The following is a 22,961-nucleotide window of genomic DNA, read 5'->3' on the forward strand; positions in this document are numbered from 1 at the left end:
TCATGACGACAGCCAGCGATCTCATGGGGTGGGGAAGCAGAGCCTCGTAGGAGCGGAAGAATGGCAGCCGACGTTGGGATCCCCTGGGAGGTATGAAGCGCCCGTTGCGTGCTTTGCTCTGCACACAGCCTCTGGCAGTTATCCCGAGCAGAGGTCTGGATTACCGCTCTGAACTGCAGTTTTTCACCCCCGACCCTAGCTTGGGATTACTGTCAAGCAAGTTAAAGGGGCCTGAAGTCTGCTGGTCCAAGTAAGACGGCTTTTTGGTCCCTTAGCCCCTTGTACCTTTCCTAATGGTTCTGGGATTACCACAAGCCACCTGGGTTCTCTGTAGTACGAGGTTTTGTGCATCTGCCTTGCCAGTTTGCCTGGCTGTAGCACAGGGGTCTCAAACTTGCGGGCCATTTGCGGCCCTCGATACAGTATTTTCTGGCCCGCACCGGGAAAACCTTCCTTATACTTCGCCTCTGTGCTCCCATATAATCCGCATCCATCTCACTTAAACTATTTTGCCTATTTAAATTTAACTTACACTTTGCTTCAGTGGTCCCATACGAGTGATCCGCCGCGTCCCCACATCGCCGCCTCTGCCCGCCCCTCTCTGAAGGAAGAGTGAGAGGGGCGGGCAGTGGCTGCGATGCGCCGCGATTGACGTCAGGAGGGGCAGAGCTGAAAGCTCTGCCCCTTCCAGGAAATGCCGGCGAATTGCCCCCCCGGGTGATTTGGGGGCTCTGCAGCCCTCGTTTAGAGGCAGGGACGCAGGCGGATCACTCGTATGGGACCACTGAAGCGAACTGTAAGTTAAATAGGGGGGGGGGGGGGGGGGGGAACCCGCTTCAGTGAGAATGGATTTTGAATTAAAAAAAAAAAAAAAAAAAAAAAAAAAAAAAGGGGTGTCATGTTCAGAAGAACTGTTGATCTTCACTCGATGTTCTATTCATGTTCTGGACGCTTCATGTTCATAAGAAATAATTAAAAACTGTTAATGACATTTGAGCACTTTTTGTGAAATCCCTTATGCGGCCCAGCCTCATGCCCGTTTTAGAGCCGTGCGGGGCGTGCCACCGCCCGGGGTGCTGTTGGGAGGGGCGGGGGAGCTGTATTGGAGGGGGGAGCCGGAGCCACGGGGAGGGCAGCCCGACCTCTCCCTCCCTCTCCCGGGCCGCCCTCCCCCCTCAGATGCAGAGCGAGCAGCCGGGAAGCGCTATTTACAATTCACCTGCCTGGCTCCAAGCGCTGCTCTCTCGCCGCTGGTCTGTCTCCTCTCTCTGCATAGATGCGGATACACACGCTGCTTCAGCGTGGCAACGTGTGTATCCGCATCTATGCAGAGAGAGGAGACAGACCAGCGGCGAGAGAGCAGCGCTTGGTGCCAGGGAGCCCGGGAGAGGAGAGGGAGGGAGAGGTCGGGCTGCCCTCCCTGCGGCTCCCCCCTCCATTATAGGGGACAGCTAGCTATCTAACCTACGGTGGGGGGCAGCTAGCTATCTAACCTACGGTGGGGGCAGCTAGCTATCTAACCTATACTGGGGGCACCTACTTAGCTAGCCTATACAGGTGGCCACTATACTGGCTACCTATATTGCAGGCACCTACCTAAATAACCTATACTGGGGCACCTACCTATCTAACCTATGCTGGGGCAACTATTCTGGCTACCTATATTAGAGGCACCCACCTAGCTAACCTGTAGTGGGGCACCTACCTATCTAACTTATACCGGTGGTGCCTGCATAACTAACCTATACTGGGGGCAACTATACTGGCTACCTATACTGGAGGCACCTACCTGGCTAACCTATAGCGGGGGCAACTATACTGGCTCACCTATGCCTGGCTACCTATACTGGGGGGGACCTATACTAAGAGCAACTAGACCTGGCTAACCTATACTGCGGGCACCCATACCTTGCTCGGGGGGGGGTGCAATTTACACCCTAGAAACTGCACTGCCTAGCCTCATCCTGACTTTGCCTCCTGCGGCCCTCAGGTAAATTGAGTTTGAGACCCCTGCTGTAGCAGCATCTTATCAGTGGTTGCCAGAAACTGACCAATCAGGTAACAAAGTTCTTTCACGTAGTATTTTACTAGCAAGAGAGTATTTACATTTCATGAACACAGCCCTGAAAGATGCACAGCAGCACAAGAGTCGTATAAAAAATAAATATCACAGAAGAAGAGTTATTGCATAGAGGATGGTGTGTATCCGGTGTCTCCAGGCAGTGTCCAGACTCAGACGGTGTCAGCAGGCCTCTTGCACGCGCCGATACACTTGTTTGCACACTTGGTCCTCACAGTGCAGCTCCTATCAGAAGACAAAGGTCATTCAGTAAATGCCAGGCACAAGGGTATCTGAGCTCTTTTTGGTTTCTGTGGAGTAGATACTTTGTTAGCTTATGTCGGTGATCTGCAAACTTGGCCCTCCAGCTGTTAAGGAACTACAAGTCCCACAATGCATTGCCTTTATGAATCATGACTGACTGTCAGACTCCTGCAATGCATTGTGGTACTTGTAGTTCCTTAACAGCTGAGAGTCCAAGTTTGCAGATCACTGGCTTATGTTGAAAGCCCAGGACCCACTGCAGATTGCAACCACTCAGCGTTCTAGCTAGCATTTTGTGAAACCCCACTTTTTTGTAGCAATTTCAAAAACTAGCAATTGCGATTAGTAGTTTTGAAGTTCTGCAGATAATTTTTGGGCAAGCGGGTGGTTTTTTGGGTTGCACAAGAGCTGCATAACTTGGAAAATAGCCATAGCCAGTGAAAAGTGAGTCTATACCATAGCTCCCAACTGTCCCTCTTTCAGGACTCCAGTACAATTTTTTTTGTAGAAAGACTAAAAAAAAAACTCTCATCCCTTAAATTGACTTATTATTTTCAAATGTGAATATGAAGGAAGTTGAACCAGGATACAAAATAATGATATTTTGCGTTCCCAGTTTGCTCTGGGAGGAGAATTTTGCATAGCTAATAAGCCTATGCACAGTGGCGTAGCTAAGGAGCGGTGGGCCCCGATGCAAATTTTACAGTGGGGCCCCCCCAAGCACTCTATACATAATTGATATGGCACACCAAAACCTGCCAATGGCAACTACAGTGTCAGAGGTGCAAGAAGGGGATGGGGAACAGTTTGTTAATGATTACCACTATTCAACGTATCTATAGAAGTGATTATTATGAGCACAGGACCAATAGAGAGCTAATACTGTAGTTAAGGGAGGGCCCCGATGCGGTCGCAACCTCTATTGCTACGCCCCTGCCTAGGCACTGACATCACTGGGAGGACAGGGCTACATACAAATCTAGGAAGATTTGATGCCCAACATTACTAAAGTGGGCTGCATGAATTGTTTACTACATGCCACTCTGGGGACTAGCTAAATCCTGGTTAGACTACAGCCTTACCAAGTGTAGGTCATCTCCATCCAGCCAGTGAATCCAGCCCCGGTTTTTTATCTCACCCTTCTGCTTGCACACTAGCCGCCCATTGTCCCAGCTGACCAGACTCTGGAAGGATAAATGGCAACAATGTAACTGGTTAGGCAAAGGGAGAACTTTTTCAGTTTCCAAAATAGCTCAGTCAGTTCACTTACTAGTCTTACCAGGTAACAAATCAGTTTACCCAACAAGAACAGCACAAATCATATGCCCTCTACCCCCAGAATAAAATAAATAATTTAACACGATACTAGAATAGTAGTTTACATTGGAATGTAAATGACCAAAGGCGGTGTGGCAATAAGCACATGAAGAGCACATCCATAATTATCTTGCAAATAAGCCAATTTTTCGTAGCCACCTGCTAGATGCACATCACATGTGAGTGTGAAGAGGAGCAGAGACTCCCCACCTAACCTTTTAAGGCCCATACACACACGGCGGATTTCCGCAGACGGGTCGTTTGCACGCCCTGTCAGTCCCCCGCTAAATCGGGCGTGTGTACAGGCTGTCGTTCGCTTGATAAGGGTGAGTTTGAGCGATCCGCCGGGCGGATCGCTTAAACTCACCCTTATCAAGCGAACGACAGGTACACATGCCCGATTTAGCGGGCGGACGACGGGGCGTGCAAACGACCTGTCCGCGGAAATCCGACGTGTGCATGGGCCTTTAGACTTACCCTGAATCGGCAGACAGATTGTTGCCTAGAGCATAGTGTGCCTTGATAAAGGGGCCCTGCAGGGCTCTGAAACATTGACTTATTTGCAAGATAAATTCTTGGATGCGATAGCTTCTTCACATGCATATGTTCAATAAGGGGCATCCGCTTTTTCAGCTTCAGCACTCCCTGTATGAACTTGTGGAATCCTTTAGTGTGTGTCAAACACCTGTGTGGCAGTAAGGGCTGGAACCCACTATGAATCTCAGCAGTGCTGTTTAATTGTGCCAGCGATTGGGATTCAGATGTGCTCTGTTTAGAGGTGCTGTACAGTAAACTGTACTAATAAATCATACACAGGATTGAGACATTTGCTATGGGACAGGTAGTGTGCCTTTGTACTTATAGCTGGCTTGCTGGACATGGGGTAGGAATACAAGTTTCTGGTATCTCTGAGCTGAGACTAATTGTTAAAACCTTTTGCACCATTTTTGATGTTCACTGACTGATCTGCATTTTTCTGTATGCCTTGATTGCGCGAGAGAGAGCTCAAAGGTACTGGTAAAACAATAGGTGTATTAAAATACACAGAGCAATCATGGCATACAGAAAAATGCAGATCAGTCAGAGATCAAAAATGGTGCAAAAGGTTTGAACAATTAGTCTCCGCTCAGATATACCAGAAACTCGTATTCCTTCCCCATTTCCAGCAAGCCAGCTATCAGTACTAAGGCACACTACCTTTCCCTCAGCTTGTCCCATACCAGATGAAGGGTCTTAATCCTGTCTGTATATCTAAAATTTGCTCAGCCCACCAATTGCTTTTTAAAGATCTTTGGCAGGGCTTCTATACTTAGCATTGAGCGCAAAATGTTGACCACCAGCTTACCCTAGTCATAGTAAAATGGCCAGCAACAGGAGATACATTTGCCAATGCCATCTTACCTGGGGCCCCAATTCATGATAATACTTCCTGCCAACAACTGAGTAATACAAGTACAGAGAGGGAAACAAGGATTGTTGTGGTATTCTATTGCCACCTTGTGGTAAAACACAAGAATAGCCAGTCACATATATTCACATAGCTAGATTTGTATCCAGAAGGGGTGAATTTAGTAGCATATTGAATACATCTTAAGGTGGCCACTAATGATCCAATCTTTTTCATCCAATCTTACCATTTCTATGTAATATAAGGTAACTGCCTGAAGTATCCATTCAGTATATTCACTCAGTTTACCCTTATACTACATAGATTTGGTAAGATTGGATGAAAAATATTGGATCATTAGTGGCCACCATCAGATTTGAAGGACGTCTGACTAATTTCCTTTTCAACAATGCACATTGCCCGGCTGTCCTGCTGATCTTCTGCCTCTAATACTTTTAGCCATAGTCTCTGAACAAGCATGCAGCAGATCAGGTGTTGCTGACGGAAGTGTGACTGCATTAGCAACATACTTGTTTCTGGTGAGAGACTCAGACACTACTGCAGCCAAAGAGATTTGCATGGCAGCCAGGCAACTGGTATTGTTTAAAAGGAAATCAGCATCCTCCATATCCTTTAAACATGTAGGGAGTGATATCTCCATCTTCACAGATTGCCATTTGATATGGTGCAATTAGGTAACAAACTGAGTGCACCACATCAACCCAATTCACATCCTACAACCTTGTGAATTAACCCTTACAGCATACCAGCTATCAGGCAAGAGACAGGTGCCCTTAGCCCTGTACAGGAAGCGGTTCTCAGCAGATTCTGCCATTACCTTGAATTTCCTGTTGTCCAGACCCTTCGTGTCCTCCTCAAACTCCTTCCCCAGGGTGAACTGGACGTGATAGCTGCGAAAGGTGCTCAGCGTCCGAATGTTGAAGGCGTCTCCATTCTGCTCTATGATTTTCTGAGGCTTTATAAGTTTAGCCAAGTTCCTGGTGAAGATATCAATACCTGAAAGAGGAAAGAGATAAAGGGTGATGGGCGGCTCACGTGTGAAGGTCAGAATTTGTTAACAAAAAATGGTACCCAGAGCCAATCACTAACACTATATTCCTGGGAATGGAACAGGGGTAGATCTCAGCGTGTAGCCAGCAAAAAAGAGGCATGGCAATAGGACAAGTCAGAGCAGAATCATCCACCAGGCAACCTAGGCAAGTGCTTGGGGCCTAGTGGGTCTCAAGGGGCCACATCCACCGCCTTCTCTGACCTCTCTCCACTTCAGCTTACAAAAAGGACCAAAAAGGGGGCCACCAAATCCACTACCTTGCCTAGGGCCCAATTACATCTTAACTTCTGGGACAAGCATTGAGTGACAGACAGGTCAGTGAATGACTGTCCCCCAAAGTTGATTAAACAATACAGCCTGGTAGCAGTTCAGACCCCAGCATCAAGTCACACCCCAGACACAGGCAGGTCCAACTCACGCAGCCCATAACTAAGTTTACCTACCTTTTTGATTTGGCTTGGGTGGCATTACACCTGTCAGCCTGTCTCATCTATGAAGTCTGGAGGAATTACGTTGGCCAGGCATGTGGAAAATCCATGTGCAAATCTTGTGAGTGTGACCCCTGCCTGAGACCTTTCTGACCTCACCAAGATTAACACATGCAGTAATAGTTCCGTTAATTTACTGAAAGCTGCATGACAATTCAACTAGATTTTTGCTCATGTGGCATTTCAGTATTTGGATTAGTGAGGGGGGGGGCCGAAAAAAGAATCCAGATAGCACTTATTAGGCTGACAAGTAAAGTCCAAGCTGCATAAAATTGAAATTTGTATCAGCTCAAAGCCATTAGCATCTTACTATCCATTTTGACTACATAATAGTGATATTTGGGAATTGCCGTTAGGCTTACATGGAACAGCACATTAGGGGGTACTCACTAACAAGCAGCACTAAATTGGGGTCAGAATAATAAAAAGCACTAGGATAAGGAGACAGTATGAGTGGCAGTGTAATAGGGGGTAGTGAAAGCCTAACCTACTTTTAAAGTGAACCTAAACTGATAAGGGATATGGATTTTTCCTTTTAAACAATACCAGTTGCCTGACTCTCCTGCTGATCTCTTTGGATGCAGTAGTGGCTGAATCACACACCTGAAACAAGTATGCAGCTAATCCAGTCTGACTTCATTCAGAACACCTGATCTGCATGCTTGTTGAGGGGCTGTGGCTAAGTATTAGAGACACAGGATCAGCAGGACAACTGGTATAATTTTAAAAGGAAAAATCCATATCCTTTTCAGTTTAGGTTCCCTTTAAAGACCATGCCTCCTGCAAAATAAATGCAGGGGTTCCTCCAGGTGAGTAAAAGAAGACCCAAAGAATCCCTCCATGATGATATGGACTACTCTGAGGCCTTGTTCACTTTGAAAAGCAGTGCTTGGGTCACTTTTGAGGCAATGGATATCATTCATAAAGCATTTCCGCATGCGGAAATGCTTAATACCGGTGACTTTACCGACCACTCAGCATAATCCCCATTCATAAAGGCTCTTTCCGCATGAAAAGCTGACAGAGCGATACATTTCCGCCTTGTCCGGAGTTTTTCTAGATTAATCTAGAAAAAGTTACAAACACGTCCATTCATAAAGATTAGAGCAAGCGGTATCCGGAAGGAAAATACCGCTTGCTCGACAGTAGCGATAGGCGGGCGGATTACATGTAAATGAATGGGAGGGACCTCCCAAGCAGCATCAGACAGAGGAGCGCACGGAGGGAATCGGGCAGCTTTTATGTTTCCGCATGTCTTCCGCCACGCTGCCGCCAGCTTCCTCCAGAAAACCTCCGCACTTGTATCGCAACAGGCAACTTCTTTATGAATGACCACCCAGAAGTCTTAAGTACCGGTTGCGGAGAAGAACGGTGTTTTCCCGCATTACCGACAGCCTCTTTATGAATGATACCCAATGTGCCTCAATGAAGGGGGGGGGGGGAAAAAAAAATAAAAAAAAAAAATCTACCGGTGCCAATTTTAAATGTATGCAATGAAATAGTCTCCTGACCTGCTCACTGAGATACCAACAGCAGAGAGAGGGGCTACAGAGGCTCGGTCATTGACATCTACACCCTGGCAGAGATAACAGGTGCCCAACAGTGACGGTCCGGAAGCAGTTAAATAATGCTTCAGACAAGCAAAGGGTTGTCTCAGATTTCCATACAAATAGATAACAGCACAGACATCGCTCAGATCTGTGTGGGTAGCAGAAGATGGATTGCCTGGAAACCGATATTCCTGGAACGGCTTTATCCCCGGCAGTAGCATGAGTCACCACCGCTCTGTCATCCAGAATTGGAGGTGTAGTGATTGTGTTAGGCCTCATCCATATGGACAGCTAACAGGTGGTAAATTCACTGCCTGTCAGCTGCTGTCGTGCAGCACCCAGGCACTGGTTACCGCTCGGTACTGGTGGTGGACAGATGACCCAGGTATAGGAAGTGAGCTCTACTGCCAATATCTGCAGGGGAGAGCGAGGGGGGGGGGGGGGAAGCCCCAGGTGAGGGAGGGGGGAGGAAAGGACATCCCTTCCCCACCGCTGTGCCTACCGCTCCCCCACTGCCACACCTTCCCCTCACCTGAGGCACATGTCCTACCCCACACCAAGCTACACCCCTGCCAGTCAGATCTATCATAGACCTCATCTGCATGCTTGTTCAGGGGCTATGGCTAATGCTGGGAATACACGTGTTGATCCGGCGGATCGACCCCCACCGCATCCCCGCCGGCACTCCTTATCAGCTGCTCGATTCCCTGCCATTGTCCGCCAGCAGGGGTCGAACGGGCAGGAGTCGAGCAGCGTGATTGGACCAGCTGAATATTATCAGCTGGTCAATACATGGTACAGAAACATACCGTGTATACCCAGCATAAGAGGCAGAGGATCTGCAGGACAGCCAGGCGATGTGCATTGTTTAAAAAGAAACAGGTCAGCCTCCATATCCCCCTTACCTTGGGTTCCCTCTAAGGGACCATCTATGCGATTTACAACCCATTTCTGATAAATAAAAGGGATGGATTTTTCAACTTTACCAGGAATCTCCCCCCCCCCCATGTAACATGTTATAACTTCGCATCAGGATTACCTGCAGGGAAATTGCATTGCATGTTCCAGCATTAAGCTTTCAAATCCATCCTAGTGGATCAGGCATGACGACAATAGTTTGCTAAACAAGGTATGTAGCAGATTGCTAGATATTAACTTTTGGGTGCACAGCACAAGCATGAAGGAGGAAGTATATGAACTGGGGGATCAAACACACACACACACACACACACACTTTCTCAGGTCTTTTGCATTAATTGATAGTTTTGCATGTGTACAGCATCATCATTAGAAAGGGACACAGTTCAAATCTATGCAGCAGAGTGAAGAGATTTTTATCTGACATTTGTACCCAGCTTGCTGCTGATCCAGCCCTTTCCAGAGAGCTAATCCTATGAAACTCAATGATTGCTTACCAGACAGCCAACAAATCATGCCAAAAAACAGTCAGATAATTTATAAATGTTAGCTTTCAGAATCCAATAAGTATCACACAAACTTTCAGCTCAGCCACACTTATAAAAACAGCAACATTTACACAATTGCAACAACACAAATCATTTAAAGGGGAAGAATCTGGAGAACTACCCTGGGTGTTATCATTAGTTATAACACCCTCACAGGCATCAGAACTTACAGCTTGCACTAAACCACCCCCAGAAGTCACAATTTACCCAGACCCTCCCCCCAGAAGCCACAGCTTACCCAGAACCTGCAGGTAGCGGTCAAAGTTCTCATTGCTGACCATGGTCCAGGTGCCACTAAAGTTTGTAGTGGTCATGGTGGAGTAGTAAGTCACTAGTCAGACAGCCTATGGGAGATAGAGAATGATAAATATCAGCAGACAGCAGCCTGTTATATAGACTGGAGGAGGGAGTTTTATCTCCCAGAGCAGGGAGGTCCACCCACCAATCCACTCACTCCACTCACTGTAACCCTTTCTGCTCTGCTGGAGGAGGGAGTCTTATCTTCCAGAGCAGGGAGGTCCACCCACCAATTCACTCACTGTAACCCTTTCTGCTCTGCTGGAGGAGGGAGTCTCATCTCCCAGAGCAGGGAGGTCCACCACCAATCCACTCACTGTGAGGGCTCGTTCCCACTATCGCGAATCTGCATGCGTCCAACGCATGCAGATCCGCACATGTAATGCAAGTGGATGGGCCTGTTTCCACTGTAGCGTTGTTGAGGTGCGTTTTTTTCAGCGGTAAAAAAACGCACAAAAGAGCCAACGAATTCGCCTGCGTCGGGAATCCGTGCGAATCGCCGCTAATGTATTTAATAGTAAAAACGCATGCGTTTGTTACATGCGTTTTTACCCGCGATTTTGCGTGCAATTTCGCACCTTTTTCAATTTTATTTAGCCCTGGCAGTGTCATGGTTAATTTCGCATGGCACCCTGCCATGCGAAATCGCGGGTAAAAACGCATGCGGAAACGCATCCGCATGCGTTTTTACAAGCGTCGGAATGCGGCCGAAATCGCGTCGCAACAGTGGAAACGAGCCCTCACCCTTCCTGCCCTGCTCTGCTGGGGAGAGACCCAGCATGAATGCACAACCTCATCTTAGCTCCATAGAAAGCAGAAATCATGTGAGCTAAACCAAACCTCTGCAAAGGGTTAAAGGACAACTGTAACTAGAGGTACACGGGGGCTGCCATATTTATTTCCTTTTAAAGGACTACTGTAGGGGGGGTCGGGACTCGGGGGGGGAAAAGAGTTGAACTTACCTGGGGCTTCTAATGGTCCCCCGCAGATCTCCTGTTCCCGCCTCCGGTTCACTTCTGGAATTTCCAAGTTTAAACTTGGAAAAACAACTGCGCCTGCGTTGCCGTGTCCTCGCTCCCGCTGATGTCACCAGGAGCGTACTGCACAGGCCCAGTACAGTCTGCGCCAGCGCAGTACGCTCCTGTTGGCATCAGCGGGAGCGAGGACATGGCCGCGCTGGCACAGTGTTTTTTCTGACTTTAAAGTCTGAAATTCCAGAGGTGAACCGGAGGCGGGGCCGGAGCATCGGTGAGTGGCTGCGCGGGCACAGGATGTCTGCGGGGGACCATTAGAAGCCCCGGGTAAGTTCAACTCTGTTTCCTCCTACCCCCCTACAGTACTCCTTTAAACAATATCAGCTTACCTGGCTGTCCTACTGATCCTCTGCCTCTAATACATTTAGCCATAGACCCTGAACAAGCATGCAGCAGGATCAGGTGTTTCTGGCATTATTGTCAGATCTGACAAGATTAGCTGCATGCTTGTTTCTGGTGTTATCCAGACACCACTGCAGCCAAATACATCAGCAGGGCTGCCAGGCAACTGGTATTATTTAAAAGGAAATAAATATGGCACCTGCCATATCACTCTCACTTCAGTTATCCTTTAAGGTGGCTATACACACATCAATTTCTCGATTACCAGCAGATTTTATCACTCTGATTGAATCTGTTGGGAATTCCCCCCCAAAAGTCCGACTTTGATCAAATATTGGTTCAGGTATTGTTCAGACAGGATGGAAAATCGAGGGCATAAGCGGTAGTCGATCGATGGGCCATAGCGTTACACAGCATTAAACAGTGCTGGTATCTATTGGAAATCAATGGGTATCATTCATAAAAAGGCTGTCGGTAGTGCGGGAAAACACCGTTCTTCTCCGCAACCGGTACTTAAGACTTCTGGGTGGTCATTCATAAAGAAGTTGCCTGTTGCGGTAGAAGTGCGGAGGTTTTCTGGAGGAAGCTGGCGGCAGCGTGGCGGAAGACATGCGGAAACATAAAAGCTGCCCGATTCCCTCCGTGCGCTGCTCTGTCTGATGCTGCTTGGGAGGTCTGTCCCATTCATTTACATGTAATCCGCCCGCCTATCGCTACTGTCGAGCAAGTGGTATTTTCCTTCCGGATACCGCTTGTTCTAATCTTTATGAATGGATGTGTTTGTTACTTTTTCTAGATTAATCTAGAAAAACTCCGCACAAGGCGGAAATGTATCGCTCTGTACGGGAATGTCATTTTTTCATGCGGAAAGTGCCTTTATGAATGCTGACTTTGCCGAGTGGTCGGTAAAGTCAGCTGTTTTTAGCATTTCCGCATGCGGAAATGCTTTATGAATGATACCCAATGTGCTGTGTGTGGTAGGGATCAATCACAATACAATTTGAGGGCTGGGGCACACCGAGCGGGTTTTCAGGCGTTTTTGCAGCCGTTTGCGGCTGCGGATAAGCTAGGGTAATGTATTTCAATGGGGTGGGTCACACCAGAGCGGGAGGCGTTTTGCTGAAAAGCATACTCCCGGGCTGAGGCATTTTTTGGATTGCGGAGGCGTTTCTGCTTCCAATGTAAAGTATAGGAAAACCGCAAACCGCTCTGAAACATGGCAGATCAGAGCGGTTTTGCAGTCGTTTTTGTTACAGAAGCTGTTCAGTAACAGCTTTACTGTAACAATATATGAATTCTGCTACACAAAAACCGCTACCCAAAACCGCAAAATGCTAGCAGAAAAATAAGAAAAAGCGTTTCAAAATCTGCTAGTATTTTGCGGATCTGCTAGTGGGTTTTGGTGTGCACCAGGCCTGATTCAGATCAGAGAAAAATCGATTGTTTTGCCACACTGGGTAGCAAACTATAAGTGCATGGCCAGCTTTAATTTCATTTGGAATGCTAATTATTCATTATAAGAGAGGATTAACAAGAGACACTAGTCCCATTTAGGGGACTCAGCAGGAAGCCTCAGAGGGAAATTTAACATGATTGGATGGACGCTGCCTTCTCCAGCTGCTAGGGTTCCAATAGGTTGTAGTAAACTACGCCCAGGGCGGTTCTAGACTTTTTGCTGCCTGAGGCAAACTTGTAAAGATACCGCCCACTGCCCCCTTCCCCCTTCCCCAGATAAGTAGTATGATTACCCCAGTATAGGAAACCTGGAGGGGGTAGCAGCCAGGAAGGCATAGCTCTGAGGAGGGGGTCAGACTCCCCTCCCTTCCTCTGTACTGTACAGTGGGCGGCATTGCAGGAAGTGACGAGAGGAGGAACGCAGCGCTGGAACGTCAAGGAGGTGAGTCATCGCTACCCCGCCCCCTGCCTGATACTTCTACACTGTGGTAATAGCTGGAGGGGGAGCGCAGACCGGGGGACCCAGGTGAGGAAGGGGGGTCCGACCCCCCCCCCTCTCCACCACTGTGCCCCCCCCCCCCTCCTGGCTGCTACCCCCTCCAACTCGGCGGCCACCCACTCACCCACGGCCAAGCGGGCGACGCCCCCCCCCACTTCTGCCGCCTGAGGGACCCGCCATACCCCGCCTCATCGGCGGCCCGGGGCTGACTACGCCCACACTCTTCGGCCAATCACAATGCTTCAGGGTCCCCTCAAGCAGACTAGCGCCTAATGAGATGCTAAATTTCCCTGGTTGCATGCAGATATCTATGGGTTAATGCAAATCTGTGGCAACTGCATCTGGTCCAATTCCAAGTTGCAGGCCATTTGCATTTAGGCCTGGAACCCACTACAAATTGCTACCACTAATCGCCATCGCTAGCATATGAGCGTTTTGTAAGCGATTTCATGAGCGTTTTCTGGCGACTTTGGTAGCAATTTTAAAAAGTGTAAGCGTTTTGCCAGCGATTGTGTAGCGATTACCATTTTTAACTCTGATTGGTCCTTTCAATTTATTTTAATTTTTTTACAGTGTGCAGTCATTTCAAAACTCTAGCGAAATCGCTCTGTGCCGGTTTTGATGAGCGATTACGCCAGCGTTTATATACTTTACATTGCAGAAACGCTAACCACTAACGCTAAACGGGAAAAAAATGCTGCATGTCCTGCATTTGCGATTTGGTAATCGCAATCGCTCCAGTGGAATTTGGCCCATCCATTAACATTAGCTGAGCGTTTAAGGAAATGGCTAGCGGTTTGAATCGCTCCCTAAACGCTCAGAAAATCGCTCTAGTGGGTTTGAGCCCTAAGCGTGTATGATGCAAGTCAGGGCACACTACAAGAGCTTTTTAAACGCTAGAGATTTTAAAAGCTCTTGCTAATGCAATGCTATGGGGGATTTTTACAAAATCAAAAAACAAAAAACAAAACAAAAAACAAAAATATCCGTGCGCAGCTCCACACACACCACACAATCCTGATAATGCTGCCGATTTCAATTGATGCCTCAATGTCAATTAATAAATCTCAAATAAAAAGTCTATAGTAATCAGCGCAATAAAAAGTTCTCAATCCTTTTCACTGTGACTTGTAATCTTCTCAATCCACCACCACACCGCTTGTGAGATCACTCACCAGCTCCTTAGATCATACTAAATGATCATATGCGTACAGTCAATCAATCAGCCCGTCTGGTCATATGTGGGCTCTTCACTGCCGCCTCCTCAAATCCTCAAAGGTAAAAAGCATAAACAAGCTCCACATAGCGTAATCCAGTTCACTTTAAAAAAAAATTTATTCCATTAAAAACACAAGCTGTTACACTCACGTGTCAACAATGTATGTCTATGACAGGCATACAAGTAAGCGCAGGGTTTGTTAAGATAGCGGGCAGCGTCCGGCTGATTCCTCCACGCAATACCGCCGTCCAGCTGACATCCGCGCACCTCCGCAATCCCTCACGCGTCCTGTAGCTCCTCCCCAACCGGTTTCGTCCACGGGACTTTCTCAAGGGGTCAAATGTCACGGGCTACATTTGACCCCTTGAGAAAGTCACGTGGACGAAACCGCTCCATCGCTCCAGTGTGCACACACACATAGGATAACATTAGGGCTCACATCGCTCCAGTGTGCACACACACATAGGATAACATTAGGGCTCTTTCACACCAGAGCCCTTTTTCAACGTTTTAACGCAAAGTCTATACTTTGCGTTAAGCAGGGTAAAAGGAAAGTCCATAGACTTTCATTTTACCTTTCACACTCGATGCTGCGTTTCGATGCTTTGCGGTACGACGCACCTGGGAGCTGTTTCTCGTTGGGAATCGGCGTTTTCCCGTCGGGTTAATTAATACTACCGCCGCTACTCAGCGTCTCACCGCAGATTCCCGACCACAGCCGCAGGCTAGTCACCGCGTGCAGGAGAACGGCTCCTGCACGCGTTGTTAGATGTGAAAGGAGCCTCAGCAAAAGCTTTTAAAATCACAAAGCGCTCAGAAAAGCTCTTGTAGGCCCAGTCCACACCAAAACCGCTAGCAGATCCGCAAAACGCTAGTGGTTTTTGAAGCGTTTTATCTTATTACTGTGGAGCGTTTTGCTAGCGTTTTGCGGTTTTGTGTAGCAGTTTTTTACTTAAAGTGAAGCGTTTTTGGTAGCGTTTTTGTGTAGCAGATTAAAGATATTGTTACAGTAAAGCTGTTACTAAACAGCTACTGTAACAAAAACGCCTGGAAAACTGCTCTGATCTAGCGTTTTATCAAGCGTTTTGCGTTTTTCCTATACTTAACATTGGAGGCAGAAACGCCTCCGAAATCCAAAAAATGCAGCAGCCTGGGAGTATGCGTTTCAGCTAAAACCGACCCGCTCTGGTGTGCACCAGCCCATCGAAATACATTACCCAAGCGTTTCCTCAGCCGCAAGCGTTCCTAAAAACGCAACCATACCGCTCTGGTGTGCACTAGGCCTTAGTGTGCACGAGCCCTTAGAAACCTTAGCATTTCATTAATCACCTCTATTAATTATCCAACAGCTAATAAATTCATCAAGCTGTGGCGGGGGTCATACTTGCCAAAATCATGAGTTTTGCCGCAGTGCAAAATCGCATGCATAAATGGTTTCCTACACACGATTTTGCTGCATTTTAAAATCGCATGCAAACCGCAAGGACATCAGTGAAATAATGAAAAGGTAATAAGTGTGCTACCAGCCTGAATCTGTTCAATCGTTCTGCTTTAATCAGTGTAGAGATGATCAATAAGATTTTTGAGACTCACTGCAAAGCTGAGAACACACGGGAGATAAACGTCTTTTGAAATGAGCGATCAATGACCAATCGGCAGATTATCTTTGTAAAAATGTAGGTAACGAGCTTAAATTATAACAACAAAAGATGTTTGTCTCAATCTATTACATTCATGGTTGTTTCTGACAACAATTGTCCTTTCCACAACGTGTGTATGAGATTGCCAGATAGTTCTTAACTCTTTTGTGTATGGCTCTACTTACCAGGAGTACTCTCTTTTTTTATTCCATAACATTATCTACTTTTGTTCAAATTACATCTCCTGAGAAAGCGAACCTTGTTCACGAAACTTGTTTAGAGGTAGTAGTGTATGCTTGATGCTGGCTTTTTAACAGTATTGTGAATTCACCCGAATACCACTGTATTTTTATGCCTTCCTAAAACTCGGTTGTATATGACCGCATTGGTTATTGCAGGTAAGTAAAGATGAGTGTAGCATGTTCTGCTGATATTGGGGCACATCTGGATGTCTATGCTGGGTGGGGAGGGGGACTGCTTGTACTGGGGGCACATCTGTCTATGCTGGGGAGAGGAGCTGCTGATATTGGGGCACATCTGGCTGTCTATGCTGGGGAGGGGAGCTGCTAATATTGGGGCACATCTGGCTGTCTATGCTGGGTGGGGAGGGGGACTGCTTGTACTGGGGGCACATCTGTCTATGCTGGGAATGGGAGCTGCTGATATTGGGGCACATCTGGATGTCTATGCTGGGTGGGGAGGGGGACTGCTTGTACTGGGGGCACATCTGTCTATGCTGGGGAGAGGAGCTGCTGATATTGGGGCACATCTGGCTGTCTATGCTGGGGAGGGGAGCTGCTAATATTGGGGGCTAGACAGGGGCGTCTCTAGCCATTTTGTCACTCCAGTCGAGAAATCCTGTGGCACCCCCCCCCCCTGTGATTGCCCCCAGTCCCATACCCTGCACCCCTCATGGTGAACACCACTGCTGTGGTGAAGACCACCCCCAAGACCCCCGAAAATCATAATGCAGCAGCGTTTCACCAGAAAATATACTTATTGCGGCATGGGTTCACCAGAAAATAGTTGTTATGCAGCAGAGCGTTTCACCATAAAATATACTTATTGTGGCATGCACTCACACACACCACACACAGTACACACACACACACACTATACACACACAGTGTACACACACACACACACACACACACACACACACACACACACACACACACACACACACACACACACACACACACACACACACACACACACACACACAGTACACACACTGCACACAACATACACAGTACACACACACACACTATACACACACACACACACACACACAGTGTACACACACACACACAACATACACAGTACACACACACACACACACACTATACACACACACACACACACACACACAGTGTACACACACACACAGTACACACACTGCACACAACATACACAGTACACACACACTTTAGACACGCACAGCACAGCACACACACACACACACACACACACACACACACACACACACACACACACACACACACACACACACACACACACACACACACACACACACACACACACACACACACACACACACACACACACACACACACACACACACACACACACACACACACACACACACACACACACACACACACACACCATACTATACACAGCACACAGTAGACATACACTATACACATACAGAGATAGGAGGAGTGGAGTGAGACTGAGAATAGCCTGAGATGGAGCAGTTTATCTATATTGCAGTCCCACATTACAGAGACTAGTTGCTGGTAATAGGACTGCTGTCCCTGCCAGTCTCTTACACAAGTCAGCAAGCAGGCCTCCTGGAGTCTAGGGACTGTCAAAACTTTTCAACCTGTTTAAGACCTTATCTGCACTTGCAGTCATTATAACAATGGGGAGAGACCAGACAGATTTTTTCCCACTGACCCTCCAGACCAGTTCTACATCATGCTGTGTATATTTACCAGCTTGCCTGCCCTCTAATTGCACTTTTATCAGCTAGCCAAGTGTTTTACATTGCCTTACATCAACAAACCTGAATACAGCAGACACAGGACCAACCCTAAATCATTGAATGAAAGGCGGCCTGGGGGGAAGTCAATGCCTGGCTGCTACACAGTCTCTACATCCACGCAGTTACCAGTAGCAGATAGAGAGGGACTGAATTCTCAGGATTCGGACTCAGGAGCTGATGATGCTGTACTCCTCGGATCCCTGACTAGGATGAGTGCCTTCTCTCACTGACTCATTCATTACTGTGGTTCTTTGAATCATTGAGCTGAAGTCCAGTCAGCCCTGCTGCTGCTGCTGTGTAAACTGACACCTGAGTCAGCTGAGAGGCATTTCTTCTCTCACTACTCAGTGCAGAAGCGCCCTTGCCTCTTCCTGTCGCCTTAGGCGAAAATTTATAGCTGCCTAATGACTCGGACGCCTCTGGGGCTAGAGATGTAGCGAACGGTTCGCCGGCGAACTTTTACGGAAGTTCGATTCGCCCCATAATGCACTATGAGGGTCAACTTTGACCCTCTGCATCACAGTCTGCAGGCACATTGTAGCCATTCAGGCTACACTAAGCCCTGGAGCCCCCCCCCCCCCACCTTATATAAGGCAGGGTCCGGCGGCCATTAGCCTCACTCGTGTGCCTGCTAGAGACAGACTAGGGACAGCTGCTGCAGACTTGTTCTTCTAGGGACAGATTAGTTAGGTTCTAGGCTGCTTTGCTTGCTCCTGACTGATTATTATTGCTTTTAAAGCACCCAGCAACAGCTCTTTTCAGAGCTCAACCTGTACATTTTTTTTTTTCTGTGTGTCAAACTGACACTTTTGTTGCATGCACAGCCTTGCTAATTGATAGTGTGTGTGCCACTGCCAGCAGCCCAGCACATTCAGTGACTGACTGCCTGTGTGTGTGACAGGGAGCTGCACATTGTACTACCCAGTACTGCATATACCCCAGTACCTGTTGTGTTTACTTAACCCACCTCATCACTGCATATACCTAGCTTTGTGTTGAGTGAACCCAGCTCACTGCATCTAACTACCCAGTACCTGTTATGTTTACTTAACCCACCTCATCACTGCATATACCTAGCGTTGTGTTGAGTGAACCCAGCTCACTGCATCTAACTACCTGTTGTGTTGAGTGAGAACCCACCTGGCCACCTCACTGCATCTAACTACCTGTTGTGTTGAGTGAGAACCCACCTGGCTGCCTCACTGCATCTACAGTAACTACCTGTTGTGTTGAGTGAGAACCCACCTCACTGCATCTTAAGTATCTTTACTGTTCAGTGAACCCAGCTCACTGCATCTAACTACCCAGTACCTGTTGTGTTTACTTAACCCACCTCATCACTGCATAGACCTAGCGTTGTGTTGAGTGAACCCAGCTCACTGCATCTAACTACCTGTTGTGTTGAGTGTGAACCCACCTGGCCACCTCACTGCATTTAACTACCTGTTGTGTTGAGTGAGAACCCACCTCACTGCATCTTAAGTACCTTTACTGTTCAGTGAACCCAGCTCACTGCATCTAACTACCCAGTACCTGTTGTGTTTACTTAACCCACCTCATCACTGCATATACCTAGCGTTGTGTTGAGTGAACCCAGCTCACTGCATCTAACTACCTGTTGTGTTGAGTGAGAACCCACCTGGCCACCTCACTGCATCTAACTACCTGTTGTGTTGAGTGAGAACCCACCAGGCCACCTCACTGCATCTAACTACCTGTTGTGTTGAGTGAGAACCCACCTCACTGCATATAGCTAGCATACCCCCGAGATGGACAAAATGGACAAACCAGGTAGAGGAAGAGGTAGAGGCAGACCCAGAGGAAGGCCACCAGGCACTGGCAGGTCTGTGGCTGTGCGAGGTGGTGTTGCTGTGATTTCGTGCGGACCTGCCCCAAAATACAGTGCTCAGAAGAAGGCACGTGCCATCACTTCCCAAAATCGTGAGGAGGTGATTGAGTATTTAACACAGAACACCTCATCTCCCGCAGCCACCAGCGCTACAACAAGCACCACATCCGCTGCATTTGACACTTTGCAGGAGTTATTTGGTGGTGGTGGTGAAATCACTGATTCCCAGCCACTACTGCAACAACAACAAGAAGGCGCAGGTACACCACCTCATACGTCTGAGTTAGGTGGCGATAGTATGGACGTAACGTGTGTGGATGGGGATGATGGTGGACCACCTGAAGTTGGTGCACTTGAGGAGGTGTCTGAGGAAAGCGCAGCTGGCCAGGAGGATTATGATGACAATTATACGGATACCACATATGTTCCCAGTAGAGGAGATGACCAGGGGGACAGTTCAGAGGAGGAGTCGGAGAGGAGTAGGAGGAGACGACTCCATGATAGAAGCAGAGGGAGCTCGTCCTCAGAAACAGGTGGGGGCAGTGTCCGGCGCCATGTATCGCCAGCTATGGCCAGCCAGCCAACATGCCCTTCAACGTCAGCTGCTGATGCCACCCTAGCGCCATCACCCCAGGGGGGTTCAGCGGTTTGGAAATTTTTTCACGTGTGTGTCTCAGATCGGAGCAAAGCCATCTGTTGTCTCTGCCAGCAAAAATTGAGCCGTGGAAAGGCCAACTCTCACGTAGGGACAAGTGCCTTACGAAGGCACCTGGAGAGAAGGCACAAACAGCTATGGCAAGAACACCTGAGGAAAAGCAGCACCCCTCAAAAGACAAGCCGCTGACAACAACCGCGGCAGCCGTCACAGGGGGCTTCTGCTGCTCCACGTTCCCATGGTATTGTTCGTGGCTGGGGGGAGGAAGAATGGATACACTTTTAAACAATTTAAAAATACAACCATCTAAACTTTCAAACAATTTAAAAATACAACCATCTATCATTTTCAAAAATTTTTAAAAAAAAAGGGCAAAAAAACTTGCCCTCCGTAAAACATTCCTGGCAAATGCTTTCGACTTGGTTTGTCTTCCGCTGGCTCAAGGGTCCATCTGACCACAGATGCCTGGTCTGCAAAGCACGGTCAGGGCAGCTACAGCATGGGTCTCAGCAGGCTCCCACTTCCGGCCGGAATCCAACCTTCATTCCCCGCGGTGACAATGGCAGACTTGCCCGCCATAACTGGTTCTCGTTAAAGGGAATGTCCAAGCAAAATAAAAAAATGAGTTTCACTTACCTGGGGCTTCTACCAGCCCCATGCAGCCATCCTGTGCCCTCGTAGTCACTCACTGCTGCTCCAGTCCCCCACTGGCAGCTTGCCGACCTCGGAGGTCAGCGGGACACATTGCATACATTTTTACGCATTCCCGCTAGTGCAGGAACATTACCACATACATTTTTACGCATTACTGGTTCAATGCGTAAAAATGTACGTATTAAACCAGTAATGCGTAAAAATGTATGTGTTAATGTTCCTGCACTAGCGGGAATGTAAAAATGTACGCAATGCGTCCCGCCGACCTCCGAGGTCGGCAAGCTGCCAGCGGGGGACTGGAGCAGCAGTGAGTGACTACAAGGGCACAGGATGGCTGCATGGGGCTGGTAGAAGCCCCAGGTAAGTGAAACTCATTTTTTTATTTTGCTTGAACCTTCCCTTTAAAGGATTTAAAGTACATTCATTTCAAATACACAGCAGGGCCTCGAAAGTCCTCCTCCTGTATTATTATTTTTGGTCACTACCTCGGGGCGGGCGGGCGTGCATGCCTGCCCGCTGCCCTCCTTGGATGTGTAGTGGTAGCCGTTGCGCAGGCTCCACACCGGATTCAAACCCCTCATTCCCCGGCCATTACCCGGGGTCACAATGGCAGACTTGCCCGCCTCCACAGGATTCTCATTGTAGCGGTACTGAACAAGTACACAGCAAGTAGAAAATGTAGTTTAAAAACAAAACGTAAGCTTTTTAACAATGCCATGGAAAGTTGAGTGAGGAAGAGCAATCTCGCCATGTTGCGCAGTAGTCCAGCATGGCCGTCGCTACACAAACAGCTGTTTGCAGTGCGTTACACAGTGAGTTTGGTGTGTCAGTGTGAAGCAGTACTCTAATTACACTCCCTGATTGATGTATACACATGCAAGATGTTTTAAAGCACGTTAGGCCTGCAATTTAGCATTCAATGTGATTTTTGCCCTTAAAACGCTGCTTTGCGTCACATCCAGATTTTTCCCCGGGACTTGTATCCCACTATGGCATGTATCCCACTCCGCCATGCCCCCCTCCAGGTGTTAGACCCCTAACCCTTCAAACATCTTTTCCATCACTTTTGTGACCAGCATAATTTTTTCTATTTTTCAAAGTTCGCCTCCCCATTGAAGTCTATTGCGGTTCGCGAACTTTTCCGCGAACCGAACCTTCCGCGGAAGTTCGCAAACCGAAAATCGGAGGTTCGCGACATCTCTATTGGGGGCACATCTGGTTGTCTATGATGGGGATGGGGGGCTGCTGTGCTGATATTGGGGCACATCTGGCTGTCTATGCTGGGTGGGGAGGGGAGCTGCTGATATTGGGGCACATCTGGCTGTGTATGCTGGGGAGGGGGGCTGCTGATATTGGGGCACATCTGGCTGTCTATGCTGGCTATCTTTGCGACTCATCAATTTTTAAGCAGCTTATAAGCTAAAAAAGTGTACACACCATTGACTAATGGCCCGTACTCACGGGCTGCAAATGTTGCCTGTCGCCAGCACACGTGAGCGTGTGGGCGACAGGCCGGCGACAGCTCCTCGCCAGGTCCCTCGGAAGAGGGACCAGCGGCGAGGCGGAAGCTGTCGCCGACGTTCCTCCTCCCTCCGCCGGAAGCTCCATATACTTTAATGGAGGTTGCTGTCGCTAGTCCGCGTACTCACGCGGACTAGCGACAGTTGCGGCGGCGACTGTCGCCATGCGATTGAAACTTTCAA

General features: G+C 48.1%; 1 protein-coding gene across 1 annotated transcript in view; it reads right to left on the minus strand.

Moving 5' to 3' along the window:
* Positions 1-2,067: 2,067 nt before the first annotated feature.
* The window catches only part of LOC137522356 (retinoid-binding protein 7-like), a 33,851-nt gene continuing 12,957 nt past the window's right edge, over positions 2,068-22,961 (minus strand). The window contains exons 2-5 of the mRNA XM_068242402.1: positions 9,842-9,947; positions 5,866-6,044; positions 3,406-3,507; positions 2,068-2,305 (exon numbers count right to left, since the gene is read on the minus strand). Coding sequence (XP_068098503.1) covers positions 2,243-2,305; positions 3,406-3,507; positions 5,866-6,044; positions 9,842-9,917 — 420 coding nt within the window. The 5' untranslated portion in view covers positions 9,918-9,947 and the 3' untranslated portion in view covers positions 2,068-2,242. The remainder of the gene's footprint in view (positions 2,306-3,405; positions 3,508-5,865; positions 6,045-9,841; positions 9,948-22,961) is intronic.

The sequence above is a fragment of the Hyperolius riggenbachi genome, chromosome 6 (genome assembly GCF_040937935.1).
Source record: "Hyperolius riggenbachi isolate aHypRig1 chromosome 6, aHypRig1.pri, whole genome shotgun sequence".
NCBI lineage: Eukaryota > Metazoa > Chordata > Amphibia > Anura > Hyperoliidae > Hyperolius > Hyperolius riggenbachi.